The 21,231-nt window shown below is 41.3% G+C and overlaps 1 protein-coding gene across 3 annotated transcripts in view; it reads right to left on the bottom strand.

The window, feature by feature from the left end:
• The window catches only part of abcc3.S (ATP binding cassette subfamily C member 3 S homeolog), a 53,136-nt gene extending 41,750 nt beyond the window's left edge, over window positions 1-11,386 (bottom strand). For 2 of the 3 annotated variants that reach the window (XM_041578717.1, XM_041578720.1), the window contains exon 1: window positions 11,011-11,385. In XM_041578717.1, coding sequence (XP_041434651.1) covers window positions 11,011-11,055 — 45 coding nt within the window. In that variant the 5' untranslated portion in view covers window positions 11,056-11,385. Of the gene's footprint in view, window positions 1-11,010 lie in introns of all 3 variants that reach the window. The other variant, XM_041578719.1, reaches the window with a different exon arrangement.
• Window positions 11,387-21,231: the final 9,845 nt, after the last annotated feature.

The following is a 21,231-nucleotide window of genomic DNA, read 5'->3' as shown; positions in this document are numbered from 1 at the left end:
CCCACATTCCCCCGTTCTCTTCACCATTTAATTGTGTAGCCAGGGCATGGGCATGGACATCAGGTCCCCCATTCTGGTGCACAAACAAGATTCTGAGATGATACAAGGCTTGAATTAATAAGTGTCCACAAAATGGCCCCTGCCTGCTTGCTGTATTTATGAATCCCCAGACTGAAGGAAACAAGATTCAAATAATTTATATAGTGTAATTAAAGTTCATTTTGCTTGACTGATGTGATAAAATAGGATTATGAATAATTTCTTTGGGTGACGGGTCCCCTTTAAGAGATGCAGTGAAGCAGAAAAGAAGGGGAAGTGTGTGACACAGAGGGAATGAATAGAGCAGAAAGCAGGAAAAGCAGCTGGAAAGAAAGAAGCCAATTTACATATTTGAAATATATGTATACATATTATATGTTCCAGCATGTTAGTGTACAGAACATCCATCCCTGTGCAGCGAGGCATTTTAGCTATTATTACCCATATTTCTGTAGCACATGACAAGGAAACAAACGTCTGCCACTGAGTTTCCTGCAGGCAGAACCAATATAGCAGCCAGGTCTATCTGCCTAGACTTTATTCCTAGAATTCTCTTATCTAACACAATGTAGTCTCTATGGGAGAAGGGGTAATGATCTCAATAGTTTCTGCTCACTGTCCTTCCTGTTCTGTGTTGGGGGGCAGGATAAGGCTACACGGGCCCCCTGCAGGTCCATTTGAACAGCCTGAAGATTATAGTCCAAGGGGATCCCCCTCTCTGGGTATTTTAAAGCGATTCATCCCTGACAGTCGGGAAAGTGTTAATAATCTTGTTAAACCGCCAGACTCCCTCTGGATTCCCCAGATCGATAGTAAATGTGCCCTTTACCTTGATAGATGTTTAGTGCAGGGATACTGCGCTCCCCTGCGTTGCACTTTTTTGAGTACAGCCTCCTTCACAATAATTGAGTGTCTCTACTCCTGCGTCCCCTGCGGCTGAATGGAAAAAAGCAAAACGCAGGGGAGCGCAGGAAAAACCGCCCGTGTGTAAAAGCCCTTAACAATGGACATATATTAAATTCACATGCTTCATGGCCGATTAGCAATTTATTTAGATGCCTGCTGCAGGCTACACTAATATCTGTGCTGCCATGCAGTATGCATATAAGAAAATTTCCAGTTTGCCATGCAGTGCTTCTCCTGGAATCTCCCGTGCCTAATCAGATATTGTTTTTAGTAGCAGTGTGTGCCTGCAGTTTATCCACAGGTGGTGGTGCTGTTCTGTTGCTTTGTATGGGAGCAACTTGGCTGTTAGTTAAAAGTGGTACAGGTATGGGACCTGTTATCCAAAATGCTCAGGACCTGGGGTTTTCCAAATAAGGGAACTTTCTGTTTTTGGATCTTTATACCTTAATGGGGTTATGTAATAAAAGGCACTAAGTTTGCCTAGGAGCAGTAACCCATAGCAACCAATCGGCACATAGCATTAACTGGTCATCTGCATATTATTGGTTTGTATGGGTTACTGCTCCCGGGCAAACTGAGTGCCTTTTGTTACATGTGTCTGCTAAAAAATCATGGAAACATTAAATAAACCCAATTAAAATAAATAGGCTGGTTTTGCTTCCAATAAGGATTAATTATTTTTTAGTTTAGAGCAAATACAATGGAACTGTTTTATTAATACAGACAAAAATGAATAATTTTGAAAAATTTGGATTATTTGAATAAAAATTAGTCTATTTGACACGGCCTTTCCGGTATTCTGAGTTTTCTGGATAACGGGTTTTGGGATGACAGATCCCCTACTTGTGCTGCAAGTTCCATGATAATATGGAAACCACAATCATTGTTAAACTGTGCATATCCCAGAAAAGGGGGGGGCATAATTTTAATCAGCTAGGGGTCCTGTTTATACAGATAGGTAAGAGAAATAACCCGGAAACCAGCAAGTCCATCATACGTCACAGAGTGGGAGGCGCAATGTTGGCCCTTTTCCTGAAGCCCAGAGTGTATAATCTATTTTAGTTAATATAGATTAGTTTAGCTTGGCCTGCCTTTTGGATCCAGCAAACTCTCACAGTGACAGACCTTGGGAGAGTAAATAAAGAATAAAAAGCGATTTCCTTAATGGATTATGAAATAACCTTGCCAAGTATAGGGAAATCAGCCTTTAATGTATATCTGTCTAACAAATATTTTCTCTTTCTGTCAGAAACGGAGCAATGTTAATTAGCAGTTCACTTTTATACACATTAATAAGCGAACCTTGCTCCCAGCTTGTCTGCACATAACATTTCTCTATCTTTTTACTTATATACACACACCCCCTGCTCGCCGCCCATGCGTAAGTGCCAGCAAACGGCGCTATTGAATGGGGACGCACAGGTCCCCATAATGCGGCTGGGCGGCATGCCGCCCTAGGCCCGGGCCTATGTGAATGCACAACATTTGCTCTTTCCTTTCTTAAATAGGTGCTGAAATTGACACCTGCTTTTTCACAAAATGAATGACCTCACTAGTTGAACTTCTCACTGCTATTATTTGGAACAAGCATTGTGCAGATAGTCACAGGCCTCTGTGCTCTTTTTCAGAGACTTGCAGACTTTGAATATAGTGTGAAGTGCAAAAGTGGGGGTGGACGAAGGCACAAAGGCATCCCCGTCTATCCACACTCACCCCTAACTTATAAATCATATGCATATGCAAGTTAGGGAGTGGAAGGATGTGCAGTCTACATCAGTCTACATCAGGGGCCCTGTACTTACTGCCTACTCTTAAGGACAGGACTGGGTTCAGCCTCCTGATGTTGGTCTCTGAACAGAAAAACCTCTGGGGGCACAAGTTCTGGTAAATGCGCACAAAATCACTCTCTTGTGCTCCTTAGTGGTCTTGAACTTGCGCCCCAAGTGTTGTACCACCATATGTCCACCACCTATGTTCTCAGCAGTGGATACCTGTGCCTCTAGAGATGCCCTCATACTGTTTCTCCACCTTTTTTTTGCAAAATCTGAGCTGCTGTCACTTATTTGAGCTTAGGGACTGATTCATAATATCAAGTATATTTGTAATATCAAAGTCATAAAACAGGACTACTTTGTAATGATTTAGTTTATTACATGGCAGCTCAAAAACCAGAGAATTCTGCATATGAATTTAATAAACTGCGCCGTAGCAATAACTTTTGTGACAAACACAATTTTCTACTCAATGATTTCTGCTGACCCCAAGGTTAGCTTCCCAACAGCAGCCCAGATCACACTGAGCATGTGCAGTGCCACTGACACACAAGATAAAAGATAGGGAGCTGCTGGGGCAATTTCAAGGTCTGGATTATTACTGCTACATGGCTGCAGAATCTCTGGGCTGGTACAATAAGGCTTGTATTAGAGCTGTAAAGTGTAGGCATATTAGAGCTGTAAGTTGTAGGCAGAATGTCTCTGTGTATATACTGGGAATTACTGACTATATAAAACCCATCAACTAGAGGATTATATTGCTTCACACTCACAATGAAAACTATCCTACAGATTTATATAAATAGTGCCAACCTCTCCCTCAATCCACAGTATCAGATGCAAGAGTACCGACCCTTCAGCTCCAAAAATATGGCTGGCTTACCCAGAATCCTCTGGGGAGAGATCAGTAACTGTCTGCAGCGCTGACCATTTGGCTTGGAGTGGAAGAAACGTGTAAAGAAACTCTGTATGAATCATTGTTAATTAAAACCTTTCCACTCAGTGTCTAAAGTCCTTCTCCCTATAGAGAGGTTGGTTGAGGATGCTGAAACTTGACTAATAAGGGCCATAAAGCTATTTCTCTTATTCTCTCTCTCTTGAGTTGATGATGAAGTCATGCATTGTTCAAGTTTGCAGTTATACATACAGTATGAGCTGAAATTGCCATATTGCTTATTTTGGCATGTGAAATGTTCCATAGAGAACATAACAAAAAAGGAAACACTGGGGCTCATTTATTAAAGCAGCGCAGCGCATAAGTGGACGCAAAAGGTTGTCTGCGCCATCACAAGCGTGATCGCTAATATATTTGCGTGATATTGCGCATAACACAGAGCTTTTGCGATGGTTTTGTTTATGCGCATTGCGCAAAAGATTGGGCATTTATGTCGCAAACGATGCCGTGGTTGTTAGGGGCGTGGCTGTGGGCGTGGCTACAATGCGCTTGCACTGCGGCCGTCGCAGATTTGCGTCTGTATATGTGCAAAACTGCACCCGGGCAACAGCACCACAATTTTTACGCCTGCCTCTTCGTGGCGTAATAGTAACGCTCTTCAAAATGCGCATTCCTGCCCAGCTGCGCTAGTATATTCAAGATGAACAACCCTTGTAAAGTGCATATTAACCACGCCTTCCACCCAACATGTTTATATTGACCAAGGTTCCTTTAAGGGTATCAGGTAGGCTAAACACCTTTGCAACCAAACAAATATTAGCACAGAAACAAATGCAGATGCGTCTAAGTGAACGCAATATGCGCAATATGTGACGCAACTAATTAAAGCAGCGCATTCATACATGAGCACAACTAATCCTTACCTTTGCGGTATCTTCCTGTGCGCACAATTTATTATAAGCACTGCGACAGCTGATACGCAGTTTCACACGTCGCACCTGTCTTGTGTCTACATTAGCGCACAAATCGCACTGTTAAGGTATCGTGCGCTACATTATTAAATACTCGCATGCGCTGGGCAAATGTCTGGCCACTGCGCTCTTTTTAGCGCTGCGCTGCGTTAATAAATGAGCCCCACTATCTTTAGGACCACATTGATTGTTGTTGTTATTCCAGTCCATGTATAGTGCAAGACGTATGCTTGCAATGGGTCTGTGCCAGTATGACAGAATGCTGCGTTACAGAGATAGCTAGAATCTCAACCATAAAGCAGGACAGGATTGCTGCTTACAGTGGGTATCTTATTGACAAAGTCACCATACGTTTTTAATGTGGAAATCTGTAAATCTAAGAATAGATCCCTCAGGTGATACGATATCTAAATGGTGCAATTAGCATTTCGATTTTATCTAAATTCTAGCCGGGTGACAATGTCTCATGATAGTTTCCTTTGCCTGACAGATATATTTAGATGTTCACAGCAGATATTCTGTTTCTCCAGTTGTTACAAAATCAGTCTATACAACAATAATAGATTTTATATTAGGCAGTGAATTTTAAATGATTGGAACAACCATACAAGATAAATATGTAACTATTTAAGCAAAGAATGATTTAGGTGGATATAGATTTTTTGGGACAGGTTATTGTTCTGCCACTATTTGAACATCAGGTTTGGAGAAAGGCCCTTTGGCTCATGAGGGATTCTGGAAGATGTAGTTCAACGGTAGTCGGAAGAGATAAATGCTTAGAGTGGGCATTTGTTAGCTTTGTAGGCAGGGGCCAAAACACTAAAAAAAATGGTCTCCTCAATTCGTTTTCAGGGGCAATATCATGAAAATGCTGCTTCATGTCCTTGATAGGTGACTATTGACCAAAAATGTACCCAGCAGGCTTTGTTTTGGCTGCCCTAGGTAGTGGACCTCTTTGAGTCCATAGGTGACATACGTGGAAGTGACATCTTACCCACGATGCACATGTGTATGACATCATGAGGTTTCCCCTAACTCCTAATCTCAGCCGTGGGATTTCGTGAGAAAGTATCTAGAGGCAGGGGAAAAATTTTAACTTAAGTTTTTTAAGTATTGTTTACCATATAGACGCCCTTAAAGCTGCTGCCCTAGGTACAGGCCCTTTGAGTGCCTATATGTAAATATGCCCTTGCACAGAGCGATAAGTCACCTAAAATGCTCAAAATGTGCATTTGCCCATAATGGGTTATACCACATGGGGTATTCTGACCGTTGTTGCCTCCTTGAAAATTCTAACAGTTGTCTGTCACAAATCCTAAAAGCATTTAATGAAAAGTGCCCTATTGGATGCCCATGTAACAAGAGGGACCTCCATGACGCAACATTCAAGCAAGCTTTTTGCCCCCCATGTCCTCCTGTCACTACTCAACAGATGGGATGCTTAGTTCAGTAGTCAGAGCAGAGACATTCGCAATATGATGGTTGTTGTTTTCTGCAGGACATCAGCTGTGAATAACATGGCCGGTGTGCCATTACCCCTAGACTACTATCTGGTATCAAAGCCGGCCTGGGTGTGAAAGGCAGAATGAGAATGAATGGGAGGGGTGAGTAGAGTAGAGAATGGCCGAATAGAAAGATAAGAAACAGTAGTAATGATGCTAATAATATCTACCCCACATTAATCAGCATTCCGGTTGCCGGGGTCACTGACCGACATTAAGATATTGTTAATAGTAGGCAGGAATGTCAAACATTTGTAAGGCATTGTAAGATACACTGCTAAGCCAAGCAGAATTTGTGGAAAAATGCTGGAAGGAAGAAGCTTTGACACTCTTAAAGGATAACTAAACCCTAAAAATTAAAAATGGCTAAAAATCGCATATTTTATATTCTGAACTTATTGCACTAGCCTAAAGTTTCAGCTTGTCAATAGCAGCAATGATCCAGGACTTCAGACTTGTCACAGGGGGTCACCATCTTGGAAAGTGTCTGTGACACCCACATGCTCAGTGGGCTCTGAGCAGCTGTTGAGAAGCTAAGCTTAGGGGTTGTTGCAAATCCTCAAGCAGAAACTGAGGTTTGCCTGTAATATAAGCTGATGCTACACGGCTGATTATTAGATTCTGATGCTAGTTGCACTGGTTTCTGTGCTGCCATGTAGTAATTATCTGTATTAATTACTAATCAGCCTTATATTGTGACATTTTTATTCTATGTGTACTGTATATTGTGAGTGGGTCCCTAAGCTCAGTAAGTGACAGCAGCACAGAGCATGTGCAGTGAATCAGCAGAAAAGAAGATGGGGAGCTACTGGGGCATCTTTGGAGACACAGATCTTTACTGCTAAAGGACTGTGATTGCCTTGGGCTGGTACAGAAGCACAAAACATAATGTACAACATGTCTAGCCTACTTCTTTAGTTAAAGGGGACCCGTTGTAAGGGAGCCGGGATGCTCCCACCAGGGAGGTTGTCAGGATCAAGGAGGAAGCCCACAAGGGAGTCAAGGTCGCGGTGTCCAACAAGGGGTAAATCAGGAGAATAACCAAAGTCCAGGCAAGGGTTCAAAGGCAGGCAGAATATCAGCAAAGTCCAAAAGTACAGGCAAGAGGTCAGCAACAAACAGGAACAAGATAAGTCTTCAGCAAAGCAGACAGGAAACCCAGGAAACTTCACAGGAATGAATCCTATACTTGGGCGCCATTCTGGCGTCTTGGTAAGGCTTTTATATTTGAATTTGGCGCCATTCTGACGTCATCGGCGTCCTTGCGCCGACGTCGAAGCGCTGATGTCATCGCACCGGCGCCGCTACCCATGTGGCGGCCATGGGCGCCGCCATTTTGGGAGCAACGCCGGCAGGGAAGGACGCGCCGCCCGGAGCTCCTGGACCTGCTCCGGGCGGCGATCGTGACACCCGTCACCCAAAAAAAATATTCAAAATCCTATTTTTTCACATTAGTCAAGCAAAATGAACTTTAATTACACTATATAATTTATTTGAATCTTGTTTCCTTCAGTCTGGGATTTCAAAATTATAGCAAGCAGGCAGCAGCCATTTTGTGCACACTGTTATTAAGGCAAGTCTTGTATCATCTCAGAATCTTGTTTGTGCACCAGACTGGAGGACCTGATGTCAATCCCCATGCCCTGGCTACACCATTAAATGGTAAAGAGAACGGGGGAATGTGTGGAGAGCTGTGACAGCTATAAATGCTTTAATAAAAAATAGAAATTGGATTTCATGTTTATTTTGAAAAGGACTTTTATTATACAAATTTTTGTGTCTGGGTGACAGGTCCACTTTAAGCTTAAGTTCTCCTTTAAGGCAACAGAAGCCTTGTGATTATCATGTGCTTCTGCCTTTGTTAAAATATTAAACAGCCAGGTTAGAGCTTTAAAGAGCAGTAAAACTGTCACAGTAACTCGCGATTTTCATATAGTACACCACACATAACAACTATGTACAAATGCCTTGTGTTTTTTACTATGTGTCTAAAATGTATGTTTTAAAAATCAAATGATAAACGATTTTCCCTTCTGTTTCCCTGTAGCAGTAGCAGCCCAGTAAGCCTGCCCACCAAAAATTGCTACCGTTTCTTACATTAGTGACTGTTGTGGGGCAATGCTTTCAGTTTAGGAGCATTTTAGTAGGGCTGAAATTGCAGCCAGTTTGTAGATGACAGTTGGTGACCAGACTTACTGAGATGCTACTGGCAGGGGCGATCCTGGCCCCTTGGCCGCCTGAGGCAGCAGCAGTTGCTGCTGCCCCCCTTCCCCCGAAATTCACTTTAAAGTACCAGGAGCAGCATTTTTGCTGCCCCTGGTACCTAGTGGGGCGCTGCCGCCTGAGGCGATAGCCTCAACTTGCCTCATTGGGGAAGCACCCCTGGCTACTGGGAAACATAGGGGGGGGGGGGTGAAAACTAACATTTGACCAATAAAAGGGGAACAAATTAAGAAAAGAGAAAAAAAGTAATTATTTTTGGCGTAGTTGGAAACAATGTTAGGGATGTAGACGGGTAATCATTTCTATATTAAATGTATTAATAGCAGTATAATTATTTTAAACGTCTTAAAGCGGGAAGAGGAAGGCCACAAGCAAAACTCAGATGTCAGCACAGATTTTATCGCACAATGTTTTTCTAGAAAAAGATAAAAATGTACATAAGGAGCAATGTAATAATGATGAGAGTATTAACATTCTCTCTGCTTACAGTAACATTACATAATGATCTCTTAAAGTGCACCGAGCTACAGGCGGAATTTGACTTTTACTTGTATGGAATAATCTCTTAAAGGAGAAGTTCTTTTTACTTAAACTGGGGATGCCAAAAGTTAGGAACCCCCAAGTGATCGCATTTACTTACCTGAAACTCTGGCCCGGTGCACCTAGTAGGAGAAATTTACTAAAATGCAAAGTTTTGTTCTGGACATTGGATGCTGACGAATTTTCGCTAGCGTTACTTCGGCAATGCGAACAAATCAAAGCAAAGAGCTAGCGTTCAATTCTGCCTAGCACAACTTCGCTAGAGGTCTTTATGTTACATGCTGCATCTAACACATAACATTTACACTGATAACTACACATGCTAAGGGAACCCTAGTATAGTCAATTGAGTTGTTATAATGCCCTACACAATAGCCCAGTGTAAAATAATGTTCCCATATGTTATAAAATGTATGGGGGAAACCGGTTACACAAAAAAAAAAATTTAAACACTTTTGCAGCCTATCACCCTGAAAAAAGGAGACTTTTTCCACTAAAAAATATGATATAAGTAACAGAAGATCTATGCACTCCATTGCACTTCGCCTTTTAGTGAATTTTGCAGAGTAATGTCCATTCGTCAGAGCGAAAAGTCGACTGGTGTTAGAGTGTGAATCACCGATACCGTTTATCTCCGTTGCGAGCGAAGTGATCCATTAGTAAACCAGAGAAGTCCCTGAAAGCGGTAATGCTGGTGAATTGATGCCAGCGTTAGCCACTTCGCCCCCGAGTAAATCTGCCCCATGGTTTCCTAATTATTCCTCATACAGAATGTTCAAGGGCCTGGTTATAGTAACATGATGATGCCATACATTGAGGAGTCACTGAGCAGAATGGGGGTCATAAAGATCCTTTAAAGAGCCATATCTGGTTTGTGGGCCTCCAGTTACACAGCAATAGTGTAAGGGATTCAACAGATTCAGGATTTGGATTTGGTGCTTGTTTTGGTTCTTAGCAAACCTTTCATATAGATGAATGCTAAAATAATTTTGGTTCCAAAAATACCCCGTATACAATATTTTATGCACTCTAGAAATGCTCCTTTCAAAAGATACATTTCTGGGCAGATATATCAAGGGTTCGAATTTCGAGTTCATGGGAGTTATTTAAAACTCCCGTAAACTCCCATGAACTGGAAATTCGACAATTAAATTTTTTTAAATAAAATCCCAATTTTGCAAACTTGGGTGAGTAGGATTGACCCAAAAATTTGAATCAAATTCAATCCGAGTTTTTAAAACTCGATTAGAGTCTTTTTTTTTTCCAAAAAAAACTTAGATGTCAGGAAGGCTGAAAACAACTCCTAGTTGATCGCAGAAAGTCTTCCATAGGCTTAAACAGAAACACGACAGGTTTAAGGTGGCGAATAGTCGAATTTGTGTTCTTAAAGGTCCATTGTATGATAAATCTCGAAAATCGAATTTAGAAAAAACTTGAATCACATTTAAACAATTCCCTAGTCGATTTTCATAGTTTTGGCCATAAAAAAATTCGAATTTGAAAATTTGAATTTTCACTTAGACCCTTGATCAATCTGCCGATTACTGTGAATTACTTAGTAGATGAGGTTGATGAAAGACTCTGACACAGATGAAGTTCAAATCTTTTGGCTAGATCCCTACTATTCTCTCACCGTTTGGCAGCACTCAATACTACACCATCCCAAAGCTGCATTTGCTCCAGGCAAGGAAGGCTTTAATAACTATCTACATATCATTTTACCATGTTTATAATCAATTAAGGAAAAACATATTGAGGGAAAACAAACCAGAACCCGTTCACTCAAGGTAATCCATCCTTTCTGGTTGCTTTAACAAACAGCTTCTCCGACAACCTTTTTCATTTCACCATGAAGCAGAATGAATTTGCTACAGTATATTTACACAGGAAGTAAAAAATAAAGTAAATACTGCAGTTTGCCTTGAAATAACAGTTGACTGCGTTGTTTTTAGGCTACAGCTTGTGGAATGTGGGTTTTTGCTTGTAAGCATCTGTGCCTGATTTGGGTCTTTTGGGGTGACTTTGGGTACTAATTATCGGTAAGTACAAAAAAAATCTGAACAGTATATTAAACTGTTACAATATGACTAGTGCAACAACCTGATACAAGCAGAACAGTGTGCTAGATTGATACAAGAGCTGCTTTTTGCCCATACACTTACCCAGAACTGGGACCCCAGATATCCAGAACCGCAGAATGTCTCCATGCCTCCAGGTGGAATGTAGATATGGGTTTATCCAGACCGGTCCTGTCTTATAAAACATGAAGTCAACCCTGGATGGTGTAATGTACAGTCAGTGTCTTCCCGCAAGTGTGCCTGAAGTCTCTATTCTAGTCTAGTGCTCGTGGGTGGATTTTGCAGGTCATTGTGATTACTACAATAGCAGGGAGCTGCTAGGCAAGTCTCAATGTCATTGCCAATTTTAAAGGCACAGAAACATGACTGGGGAGGCTGTAATTTTTGCTGTTTTCTTGTTTGCACAAAATCAGCAGCTTTAAGTGTAATAGCAGCAGTCAGAATTTAGTTGTGAGGGAAAGGGGGCCCCTCCTTCCCCCTTGTGACCTCACCAATTCCCCACCCTATGTACACACACACACACACACACACTCACTCACACACACTCACACACACACACACACACACACACACACACTCACACACACACTCACACACACACTCACACTTAGTGACACATATGAAAGCTGCAGCCAAGGAAATGAGAAGGTTGTAAAATCCCTTCCTTTTTCTGTTTAAAGGCAGCGGAGTGTGTTCTTTTCACATATTAAGTTCACAGACCTACAGAACTGTTGTCTAAAAGGCTAACAGCATCCATCCAACAGAGCTGGGTTGTATAAGTCGCTTCCAAATCACAGATGGTTTCTCTGTTAAAGATCTGAGTTATTTATCTGGGCAGTGACATCACAAGGGAAATAGTTTTTTTCTGTCAGTGCTACTATGCCTATAATAATGCACTAGATTTTCCTACTTACCTGTGGCTTTCAACTAGGGATGCACCGAATCCACTATTTTGGATTCGGCCGAACCCCCGAATCCTTTGCAAAAGATTCGGCCGAATACCAAACCGAATCCGAACCCTAATTTGCATATGCAAATTAGGGGTGGGAAGGGGGAAACATTTTTTACTTCCTTGTTTTCTGACAAAAAGTCACGCGATTTCTCTCCCCACCCCTAATTTGCATATGCAAATTAGGGGTCTGGTTCGGTTCGGCCTGGCAGAAGGATTCGGCCGAATCCGAATCCTGCTGAAAAAGGCCGAATCCTGGCCGAATCCCGAACCGAATCCTGGATTCGGTGCATCCCTATTTTCAACATGCTCAAAAATTGATTGTCTTTGCATCTTGGAACAATAGGCATTACATCTGTTGATGTCACAATTAAACCATTATCATCTACCTATCTATTGTGTGTGCATTTTTCTTTAAACGGCCAGACAGTACACTATGGGGGTATAGCTTATTGTGTGCCCAGAACATTCCTTCTCTGTATATTTGTATTTATACATATGGTTAGGAGGTGCCAAATTGTTTCCCTTAGCTAGTACAGTATGAGGGCATATCTTATTGTGTGCCCAGAACATTCTTTCTCTGTATATTTGTATTTATAGATATAGGCAGGAGGTGCCATTTTGTTTCCCTTAGACAGTACAGTATGAGTGTATAGCTTATTGTGTGCCCAGAACATTCTTCTCTGTATATTTGTATTTATAGATATAGGTAGGAGGTGCCATATTGTTTCCCTTAGACAGTACAGTATGAGGGTATAGCTTATTGTGTGCCCAGAACATTCTTCTCTGTATAGTACAGTATAAGTTTATAGCTCAGAACATTCATATTCACTGTGCGTTGTATGATTCTCAGACAGGGAATTTGCTAATAAATGGGAATCAGTATCAGGCACTACCAGTTTATGTATTATTGGCCAGCAATTTACTAGAAACCCTGTCTGTTTCTCTTCCACCCAGCTTATGCTCTGCTCACCTAATCTCACAATGGATACAGTTAGTCAGCTGGGCAGATGGTCTCCGTGTGTGTTCCACTATTGGATATGAGTTTGGCATTTATGGTAATCATAGAGAGCAGAGAGATTTCAGTGCCGTACTGCCCATCGGATAAATATGAACCAGCCATTGGGCTTATTGTAACGGAAGATAATGAGCTCTCTGTGACGATCACTTTAAGGAGAGAATATGTCTCTCCCGCCCTATAGAATCACCAGAATTAGTGTAAAGGGAGATAATGAGTTCTGGATACTAAAACTCCCCCTTCCTACTGGAATCAGCAGAGTTGAGTAAATGTTAGCATTGTATTATGAGTTGCTTTTGCACTCCTTAAGCTGGCCATAGATGCAAAGATTCAATCGTTCGAATCCTTGAACGATCGGACTTATCAGACTTCCCCATCTCTCGACCTGCAACTAACCTTTCAGATCAAATAAAGTAGAAAAAGAACAGATCAGCCAATGTTCTGCCCCTACAGCAATCGTACCAAAGTTATGTCCGACAAAAGTTGGTGACAGTCTCCCACTGAAGATTGTCTGATCGGCAATACACGCAGAGATCGGCAGCCGACAGAAATGTTCTAACCTGTCCGATTGACTGAACGACTGATCGGGATGGCAGGACAGATTTTGGGACACTCCACACACACGATCCGAAAATCGTACGAATCCTCGATCTGGATCTTTGCGTCTATGGCCAGCTTAAGTCCCACTAGTGAAAGGAGAGGGAACAACACCTATAAAATATACCCTCTACCTCTGTATAATGAGCTCTACATAATGAGCTCTACATTGTCTTTGAGTGCTACTGTGACCCCACACACGTGCCAATATGAGCTGGCAGAGTTTTAAAAAATTCCGTTGGATCCAGGACTGCATTGGTTTGTTGATACGGTACTCGATCAGACCGCTCGTATGCTCCTCATTGAGATCCAATTGTTGGGCCCTAGGGGCCCCATGATCGGATCAGCCCTATATTGCCCACTCCAAGGTCTCTGTATGTATGGCTAGATTAAGATTTCACCAGGAGGGACAATCTGACTAAGTACTTTTCACACTTGTACTGAAGAACAACATCTATCAATGATTCAGTAGTTCCCAATAGTAAACTTCCCCGGAAGAACACCATTCCTGGGGAAGGAGGGTGCTATTTTTGATTGGGGTGGTATCAACAGAAGGTTTCCCATATATGGGAATAATAAATTATTATAAGCTGTATGAATGTATATCAGTTCTCTTCTTCGGAAGAGGCTACACCTCACTTAATGTTCATAATTCTCTGCTTAATACTGTACCTTTCCACGCACAGCTGATCCCATCTCACTCTCCACCATCCCGACAGCCTCCCCATCTCTCCATTTTAGCATTACTATATAAATATGCCTTTTAATCATACAAACTAAATTATAACCTTTTATGAAAAATCGTATGAAAAGCACCAGTGTTTTATCTTTTGAATCAGGAAATTCGATTAATTAAAAAGTATTTTTTTGTATCCCCCAAATAAAAAATAATTGCACTCATTCTCAGTCCCGAAAAGCTCCCCCACACGTGGTCTTAGATTTATCGTCCCAGGCTGAGTCCGTTCCAAGTGAAACAAGGCTGTTTAAAAACGCATTTTACTTTTGATCAGCCAGAGTAAAGAATTGGCAGGGAAACGTCCTTTCATTAATCTTCGATAGATGTGGGAGTCTGGAAATTGTGCAACCGCAAACTGGAGCCCACAAAGCAAAATGTATCAAAAGAAGCAATCACCCTGCATTCTGGGATTGACCCACATATAATAGTCTTGTTAAGGTCCTGTCATCTGATATGTAAGTGGATTTTCCGTACATGAAACAGGGTAGAAAGATCAGCTTGCAATGCTTTTTGGTATCCGTAGTCCTGGGGACCCTCAGCATAGGGAATAAGAGGTATGACAGTGCAGGGAAGTTGCTTTGTCCCTAACATACAGTTCAATGAAGTCTTAACCCTGCCAGTGGTTGATCCAATTGATATGTTAGGAGTAGAGTTTCATGACTGCTGGGTAATGGGGAAGGAGTATGGTAGCAGGCCAGCATGGTAGGTTGTGGCACAAGTTTTTATTTAGAGTTTTGGAGTTATTTAGGAGTTAAAGGTGCAGAAATTTTGAAAAAAAGTTTTGTACTGTTCATGCACTCGGCCAAGCCTGACGGGCACACATGGAAGACCACAAGAAGATTGAAGCACAGCACTGCAGTCGTCTAGGCTGGTACTCCTTGGGCAAAACTAAAAAATAAGCAACTACAATCATTGTGACTAACAACTTGGCATCCCCAGTGACTTTACCTTTTCTTCTTTTTTAACAACTGTTCGGCAGTATCCTGAGTTGGGGTAAACAAAGAGTACAAAAATCTCAGTATAGTCCCTGTCCTGTTCCACCTCCTGCTTTTGAGTATCAGTGCTATACTTGGAGTTAGTGATGGGTGGAGAGCACCGTGATGCACAGGCCCTTGAGTGCAGTATGAATCCGTTTCCAATATACAGCAATTATGTTTCCATTTTGAATTCTGTCACTTTAGCAGTTACCCTTATGTAACAATGAGCTGTGAAAGTGCACCGCCATGATTAATCAGCAGATTAGTATTTTGTGCTTGTACGGCGAATGCTTCCATTCAGTAAAGAAAATAACAGACATTCCGGACAAGCTATGGGTAAATTCAGCACTTGTTCAGTAACTCATAGCAACCAAAGAGCAGTTAGTAGGGCCTGGCCTTGGGCAGTAGAAGCTGTATAGGTGCTGTTGTCAGAGGCAGGCAGGGCAGGTGGGTGTGGGTGCATACTGTAAGTAAATGGAGCACATTGGGTTGGGTAGGAAGAGGGTGGGTTAGGGTTGACATGGGTGAATGGTTTGTCAACCCACGTATAACTAATCAACATGTAAATTTCTCTCTCTACAGAGAGAGAGAGAGAGAGAGAGAGAGAGAGAGAGTTAAACTAATTACAGGCAGGAGCAGCCTTGAGGGAACGGTCACTTAGAGCACCCTGCAGGGGGAGTATTATAAGGGTGAGGCTACAGTGGTTCAGCCAGTACAATATTTAAATGTAAACATATAAATAGAAGCAAGTCTGTGCCTCAATCCAAACAGGTTTAACTATGCAATAACACTTACGTTTATAGTCACGCATTGGTCACATATTATAAACATTCACATAATCTGTATGCTTAATACTTAATACAACCCACTGATATATATATATATATATATATATATATATATATATATATATATATATACTCTATATATCTCCCAGTGCTTGTAGTGGGAGGGGAACTCCGTTCAATAGGTGCTTGCTAACTAATCATAGCATTGTGGCAGCTTACTGCCTTTTAGTATGCTTAAATGAATGCGGTTCAGATATTTAATTCCCTGCATTGCTATAGTCAGTGGTGTAACTTTGTATCAGTTGACCCAGCAACTGTTGGGTGCAGGATAGGGGATACAGGTCCTTGCATTGACCCCCTTACCACTGGCCCTTACCAGGGTCTGCTGACACAAAATGACATTTGACCATTCAGCTGCTGGCCACTTGTATTGAATGAGTTTGTTAAAGCAGGGCTTGTAACTGTGCTGGAAACCCTTTACAAGGAGATAGCAGCAATCTGCCCATTAATTTCCTTCCTGATCTACATAACAATTGCTTCCGGAATGTTCAGACATAAAATAAAACCCCCTTTTGTACTTTTTGCTGACAAACCCAACCTGCTGCACAACTCAGATTTCTGCCTTCCTATGGAGGAGCCCCACAAGTTAAGCAACCTTTACATGATAGCAACCAACGTACAATTAAGACAATGTCCCTGGTATGTCTGTTTCTGTTTAATAATTTGTGAAGACCCCTAAGCTTAGTGTCACAGACACTTTCCAAGATGGTGACCCCCTGTGACAAGTTTGAAGTCCTGGATCATTGCTGCTATTGGGAAACGGAAACTTTAGGCTGGTGCAATCAGTTCAGCATATAAATATGGCATTTTAAGACACATTCATTTTTAGGGTGTAGTTCTCCTTTAAGGCAGTTTAATGGTTTCATGCCAGTTGGTCTACCGGTCATGGTTTCCAAATAGGCTTCTAAACTGTTCTCAGATGACATCACACCTGGTTTTATGATGAAGTCAGTGTGGATTATGGGTCTGCATGGAGCTTACTTGATTTGCAGAGTTGGATTGGGCCGCCTAGGGACCACCAGGGAACCTACCGTAGAGGACCCACTTTCACAATAACTTACTGGAACGACTGTAGATATCTAATTCCGTTCCGCGCATTTCTTTGCACTTCAGACCCGAATATCTCACGTAGAGTCATTATGCAATCTGCTGCAAGAGGCAGAATGCAGTTTACACTGTTTGAAGAGCTCACCAAGTATTGTGTGCATGGAGATCCAAGACTGTCATTTTGTGGCCCTTAGCACACCCACATTTGCACTGAACTCTTCATAAATGCCCTCACATATCTGGTTTTAAAGGCATTGAATGCATATTTCGAGTTAATATATAGAAGCCATTGTGCCTCTGAGCCTTGTGTAGAAGATCTTAAGTTTCAATCGTAATAAAGGGAAATTACGTAATGTTCCTACCCCCTTCCTTTCACCCTAATCAATACAAACAAGCCCAGGGAAAGTACATTAAAATAAATCGCTTTTGCTATATTGTAGGTAGAACAAATCTACATGTATCTATTGGGTGATTTGGTGTTCCCTAATTGCGATCTCACTTAAAGTGATTGAACAGACAGCAGTTTTTAATGGAAAAGGAGAAAAAAACATAGCAATTGCACAATGATGAATTAAAATCCCACACAAAGATAACAAATCCTATCCTGGCATTCAGGCCTTCTTAGGTTACTAGCCTGAATGACCCTAGCAACCACATGTCAGGCTAAATGTCATTTCTGAGGAGACGTTTAATAAATGAAAATCAGCACCTGTAATTGATGAGTTTTTCTGATCCTAAGCCATGGGGTTCCAAATGGAATGCAACTCCCTGCACGCTTTATCTTCTTATCATATTTTGAAGAATGTTTGCCCAGAGTATCTCAGGAGCCAAGGTTATGAAACAATGTTTTAAGTGGAAATGTAACAACAATTACAAAGTTTGCACTGGATCTGTATAACTGATTTTTTGCAGGGACACTAGTACCAGAGTTACACTTCTCTTTCCTGACTATGAAGATTTTCATTCATCCAGGTCATAGTATATCTAGTATAGGTCAATGTAAAAACAACTGGACTTGCTGAGTAATCAATGAAGACGTTTCACTACTCATCCGAGCAGCTTCTTCAGTTCAACTGACTGGTGTGGGAAGTTCTCGGCATATAAACTCTTCCACTAATCCATTTACGAGTTGAGGACATATAAATTCTCTCTGTGAGTGCTTATATAAAGGAAACTATATACTGAACAGTACTGAACAGGTAGATATGGTATAACAGTACCTGAGTTGGACAACAGACAATAGCCATACTGATAATTTTGAGGTTAATGTTTAGCTTACTGATGTCATAGATGGCAGTGCTTATTGTGCCAGCTTTACCTGCACAGGCTTATCGGCTTTAACTTTTCTATGTCTTTCAATGTTAATAGACTGGCCTGGCAGGATACTGGGGAATATTCCAGTGGGCCCCAACATTCTCCTCTAAAAATGAATCTACAATGATCAACATCATTATACCCAAGTGGTGTTTTGGGGCACCTGCTTGGGTAAAAAAGATGTGTGGAGGGTATAGTATTGAATAAACCAAAGGGTGCTGAGCCACAACCAGAGATTTTGTGTTTTTTAATTGGTGACCAGATGCTGCTATTGTGCATCTATGTTTCCCTTAATGGGAAAGATGATTTAAAATGTATTTTTTTAAATGTCAGAATAGAAAATGAACGGGAAAGAGAATCAAATGCGGTTTCCGGGGTCAGTGACACCCAACAACAAAATAAAAGGAAAACAAAAACAAAAAAATAAAGATCTATCGAAAAGTTGCTAAGGGCTAATCAGTCTAAATGGAGTAAGGAGCAGGCAAAAAAATATGAGAAGGACAAAGTACTCAAAACAATGAAATAATATGCATGAGAGAAAAAAGCAACGGGAGCCCCCCTGTTGCAGCGTGTGTATTTATCCTGGTTTAAAGCTCATTTGAATTCGTTAAAGTCAGTGCTATATTGGCACAAAATATGGAGAAAAAACTGCAGAAAGTTGAATAGACAGTGATTTTATTCTCTGCTCAGAACCTCTGCTAAATGTCTGGTTTGGCAATGGGCATAAAGCAGATTTATGAAAGAACAATCTGCAGCTCTCAGCCATTCAGAAAATATTTGGAATGCTTTGTCAGTGATTTCCCAGTATGCTCGCTCTGACGTTCTCCATTCGTTCATTTGGCCATACTAATGGCATGCCTTCAGACAACCTGCTTTGCTCATGATTTTATGCCTGGTTTGAAAGTCGGGAATGCCAGATTTGCCTCCTGCAGCCTCCACTTACAGTACACCACCCCAACGTTAACATATAGAATTCATGTATATATATATTAGGGATGCACCGAATCCAGGATTCGGTTCGGATTCGGCCAGGATTCGGCCTTTTTCAGCAGGATTCGGATTCGGCCGAATCCTTCTGCCCGGCCGAACCGAATCCGAATCCTAATTTGCATATGCAAATTAGGGCGGGGATGGAAATTGCGTGACTTTTTGTCAGAAAACAAGGAAGTAAAAAAAAAGTCTCCTTCCCATCCCTCATTTGCATATGCAAATTAGGGTTCGGATTCGGTTCGGTATTCGGCTGAATCTTTCGTGAAGGATTCGGGGGTTCGGCCGAATCCAAAAAAGTGTATTCGGTGCATCCCTAATATATATATATATATATATATATATATATATATATATATATATATATATATATATATATATATATATATATATATATATATATATATATATATATATATATATATATATATGTGTACTTTGTCTTGGATTCCCCTCATGGAACACGATAGATATGTGACGCCTAGGGTAAAGAAAAGACCCAATTCAGGCTTAAGAGGAGACCTCTGTGGGAAGTCAGGAAGAAGGAATAAGAGGGCTTAATAAAGGAACTCTAGTTATGTAATACAGTGAGGACTATAGTGGAAAGCCTAAGGGCAGAGACACACGCTCAGATTCTGGAGATTTAGTCGCCCGGCGATAAATGGCATTCGTCTCGCTTCGTTTTCCAAAGTCGCCCGGAGTTTCCTCGTGAGGCAACTTCGGAAAACGAAGTGCTCCGAGTGCAATCCCGCCGGTGATTTACATTCTAGCTGGTGGGAGGCAGTTTGGGGAGATTAGTTCCCCCGAAGAAGAGGAGATTTGTCGCTGGGTGACTAATCGCCCAGAATCTGAGTGTGTGTCTCTGCCCTAATGTTGCAAAAAGGGGTCAAGAGAGTTAGTTGTCTCGGTGTGTGTTTTATCAGCAAAGGGACGTAAATTTGTACATTTGTCAGCATATTTATTATGCTGTGTAAAAAACAGTGGGATAGTACACCACATGTCATCAGGATTCGATGTGTAAAAAACAGCGTAAGTATTTTACACCTTTTTTCTTAGATTGACTTTTGCCGGAAGCAATGAAAATAATGGCGGTGATTCTGCCATTCACATGGTGTACATTTACACACACCTTGATTAATTTGCCATTGATTTTAAATAGCTTTTTTTTTTTTTCAGTGAATAATAATAAATAGGCTGAATGATGCCACAGACAGACAAACAGGGGAAGACTTGTACGATCCCCTATATAATCATAATCATTCTTTATAATGCTTGCCAATATTCATATGTGAGGAGCAAATGCACCAGTAAGGACTTTAAGGGACAGCGCTTCCTAAATGTATATCTTTACTGTAATTACAGCAGAACAAGATGGAGGTAGTAGAAGAAGTTAGCAACTGTAGGACAAAATGGTGACAATAGGAGAAGACAGCAACAGTAGAACAAGGTGGTGACAGTAGGAGAACATCGCAACAGTACAAGATGTAGACTGTAGGAGAAAATAGCTACAATGGAACAAGATGGAGACCGAAAGAAAAGTTAGCTACTATAGAACAAGATGCTGATAGTAGGAGAAGACAGCATGAGTAGAATAAGATGAAGAAAGTAGGAGAAGACAGTAACAGCAGAACAAGGTGATGATGGTAGGAGCAACAGTAGAACAAGACTGTAGGAGAAGATGACATCAAAGAACAAGATGGAAACTTTAAAACAAACCAGGACAGCAAGAGAAGATAGTTACAGTAAAACAAGGTGGCAACAGTAGAAAAAATGGTGACAGTTGAATAAGATAGTACCAGCAGAAGAGGGTGGGGAGTGAAAGCAGAAACTAC

Source organism: Xenopus laevis, chromosome 9_10S (genome assembly GCF_017654675.1).
Source record: "Xenopus laevis strain J_2021 chromosome 9_10S, Xenopus_laevis_v10.1, whole genome shotgun sequence".
Lineage (NCBI taxonomy): Eukaryota > Metazoa > Chordata > Amphibia > Anura > Pipidae > Xenopus > Xenopus laevis.
The sequence above is the reverse complement of the archived record's forward strand: the minus strand, read 5'-3'. Positions and strand labels throughout refer to the sequence as shown.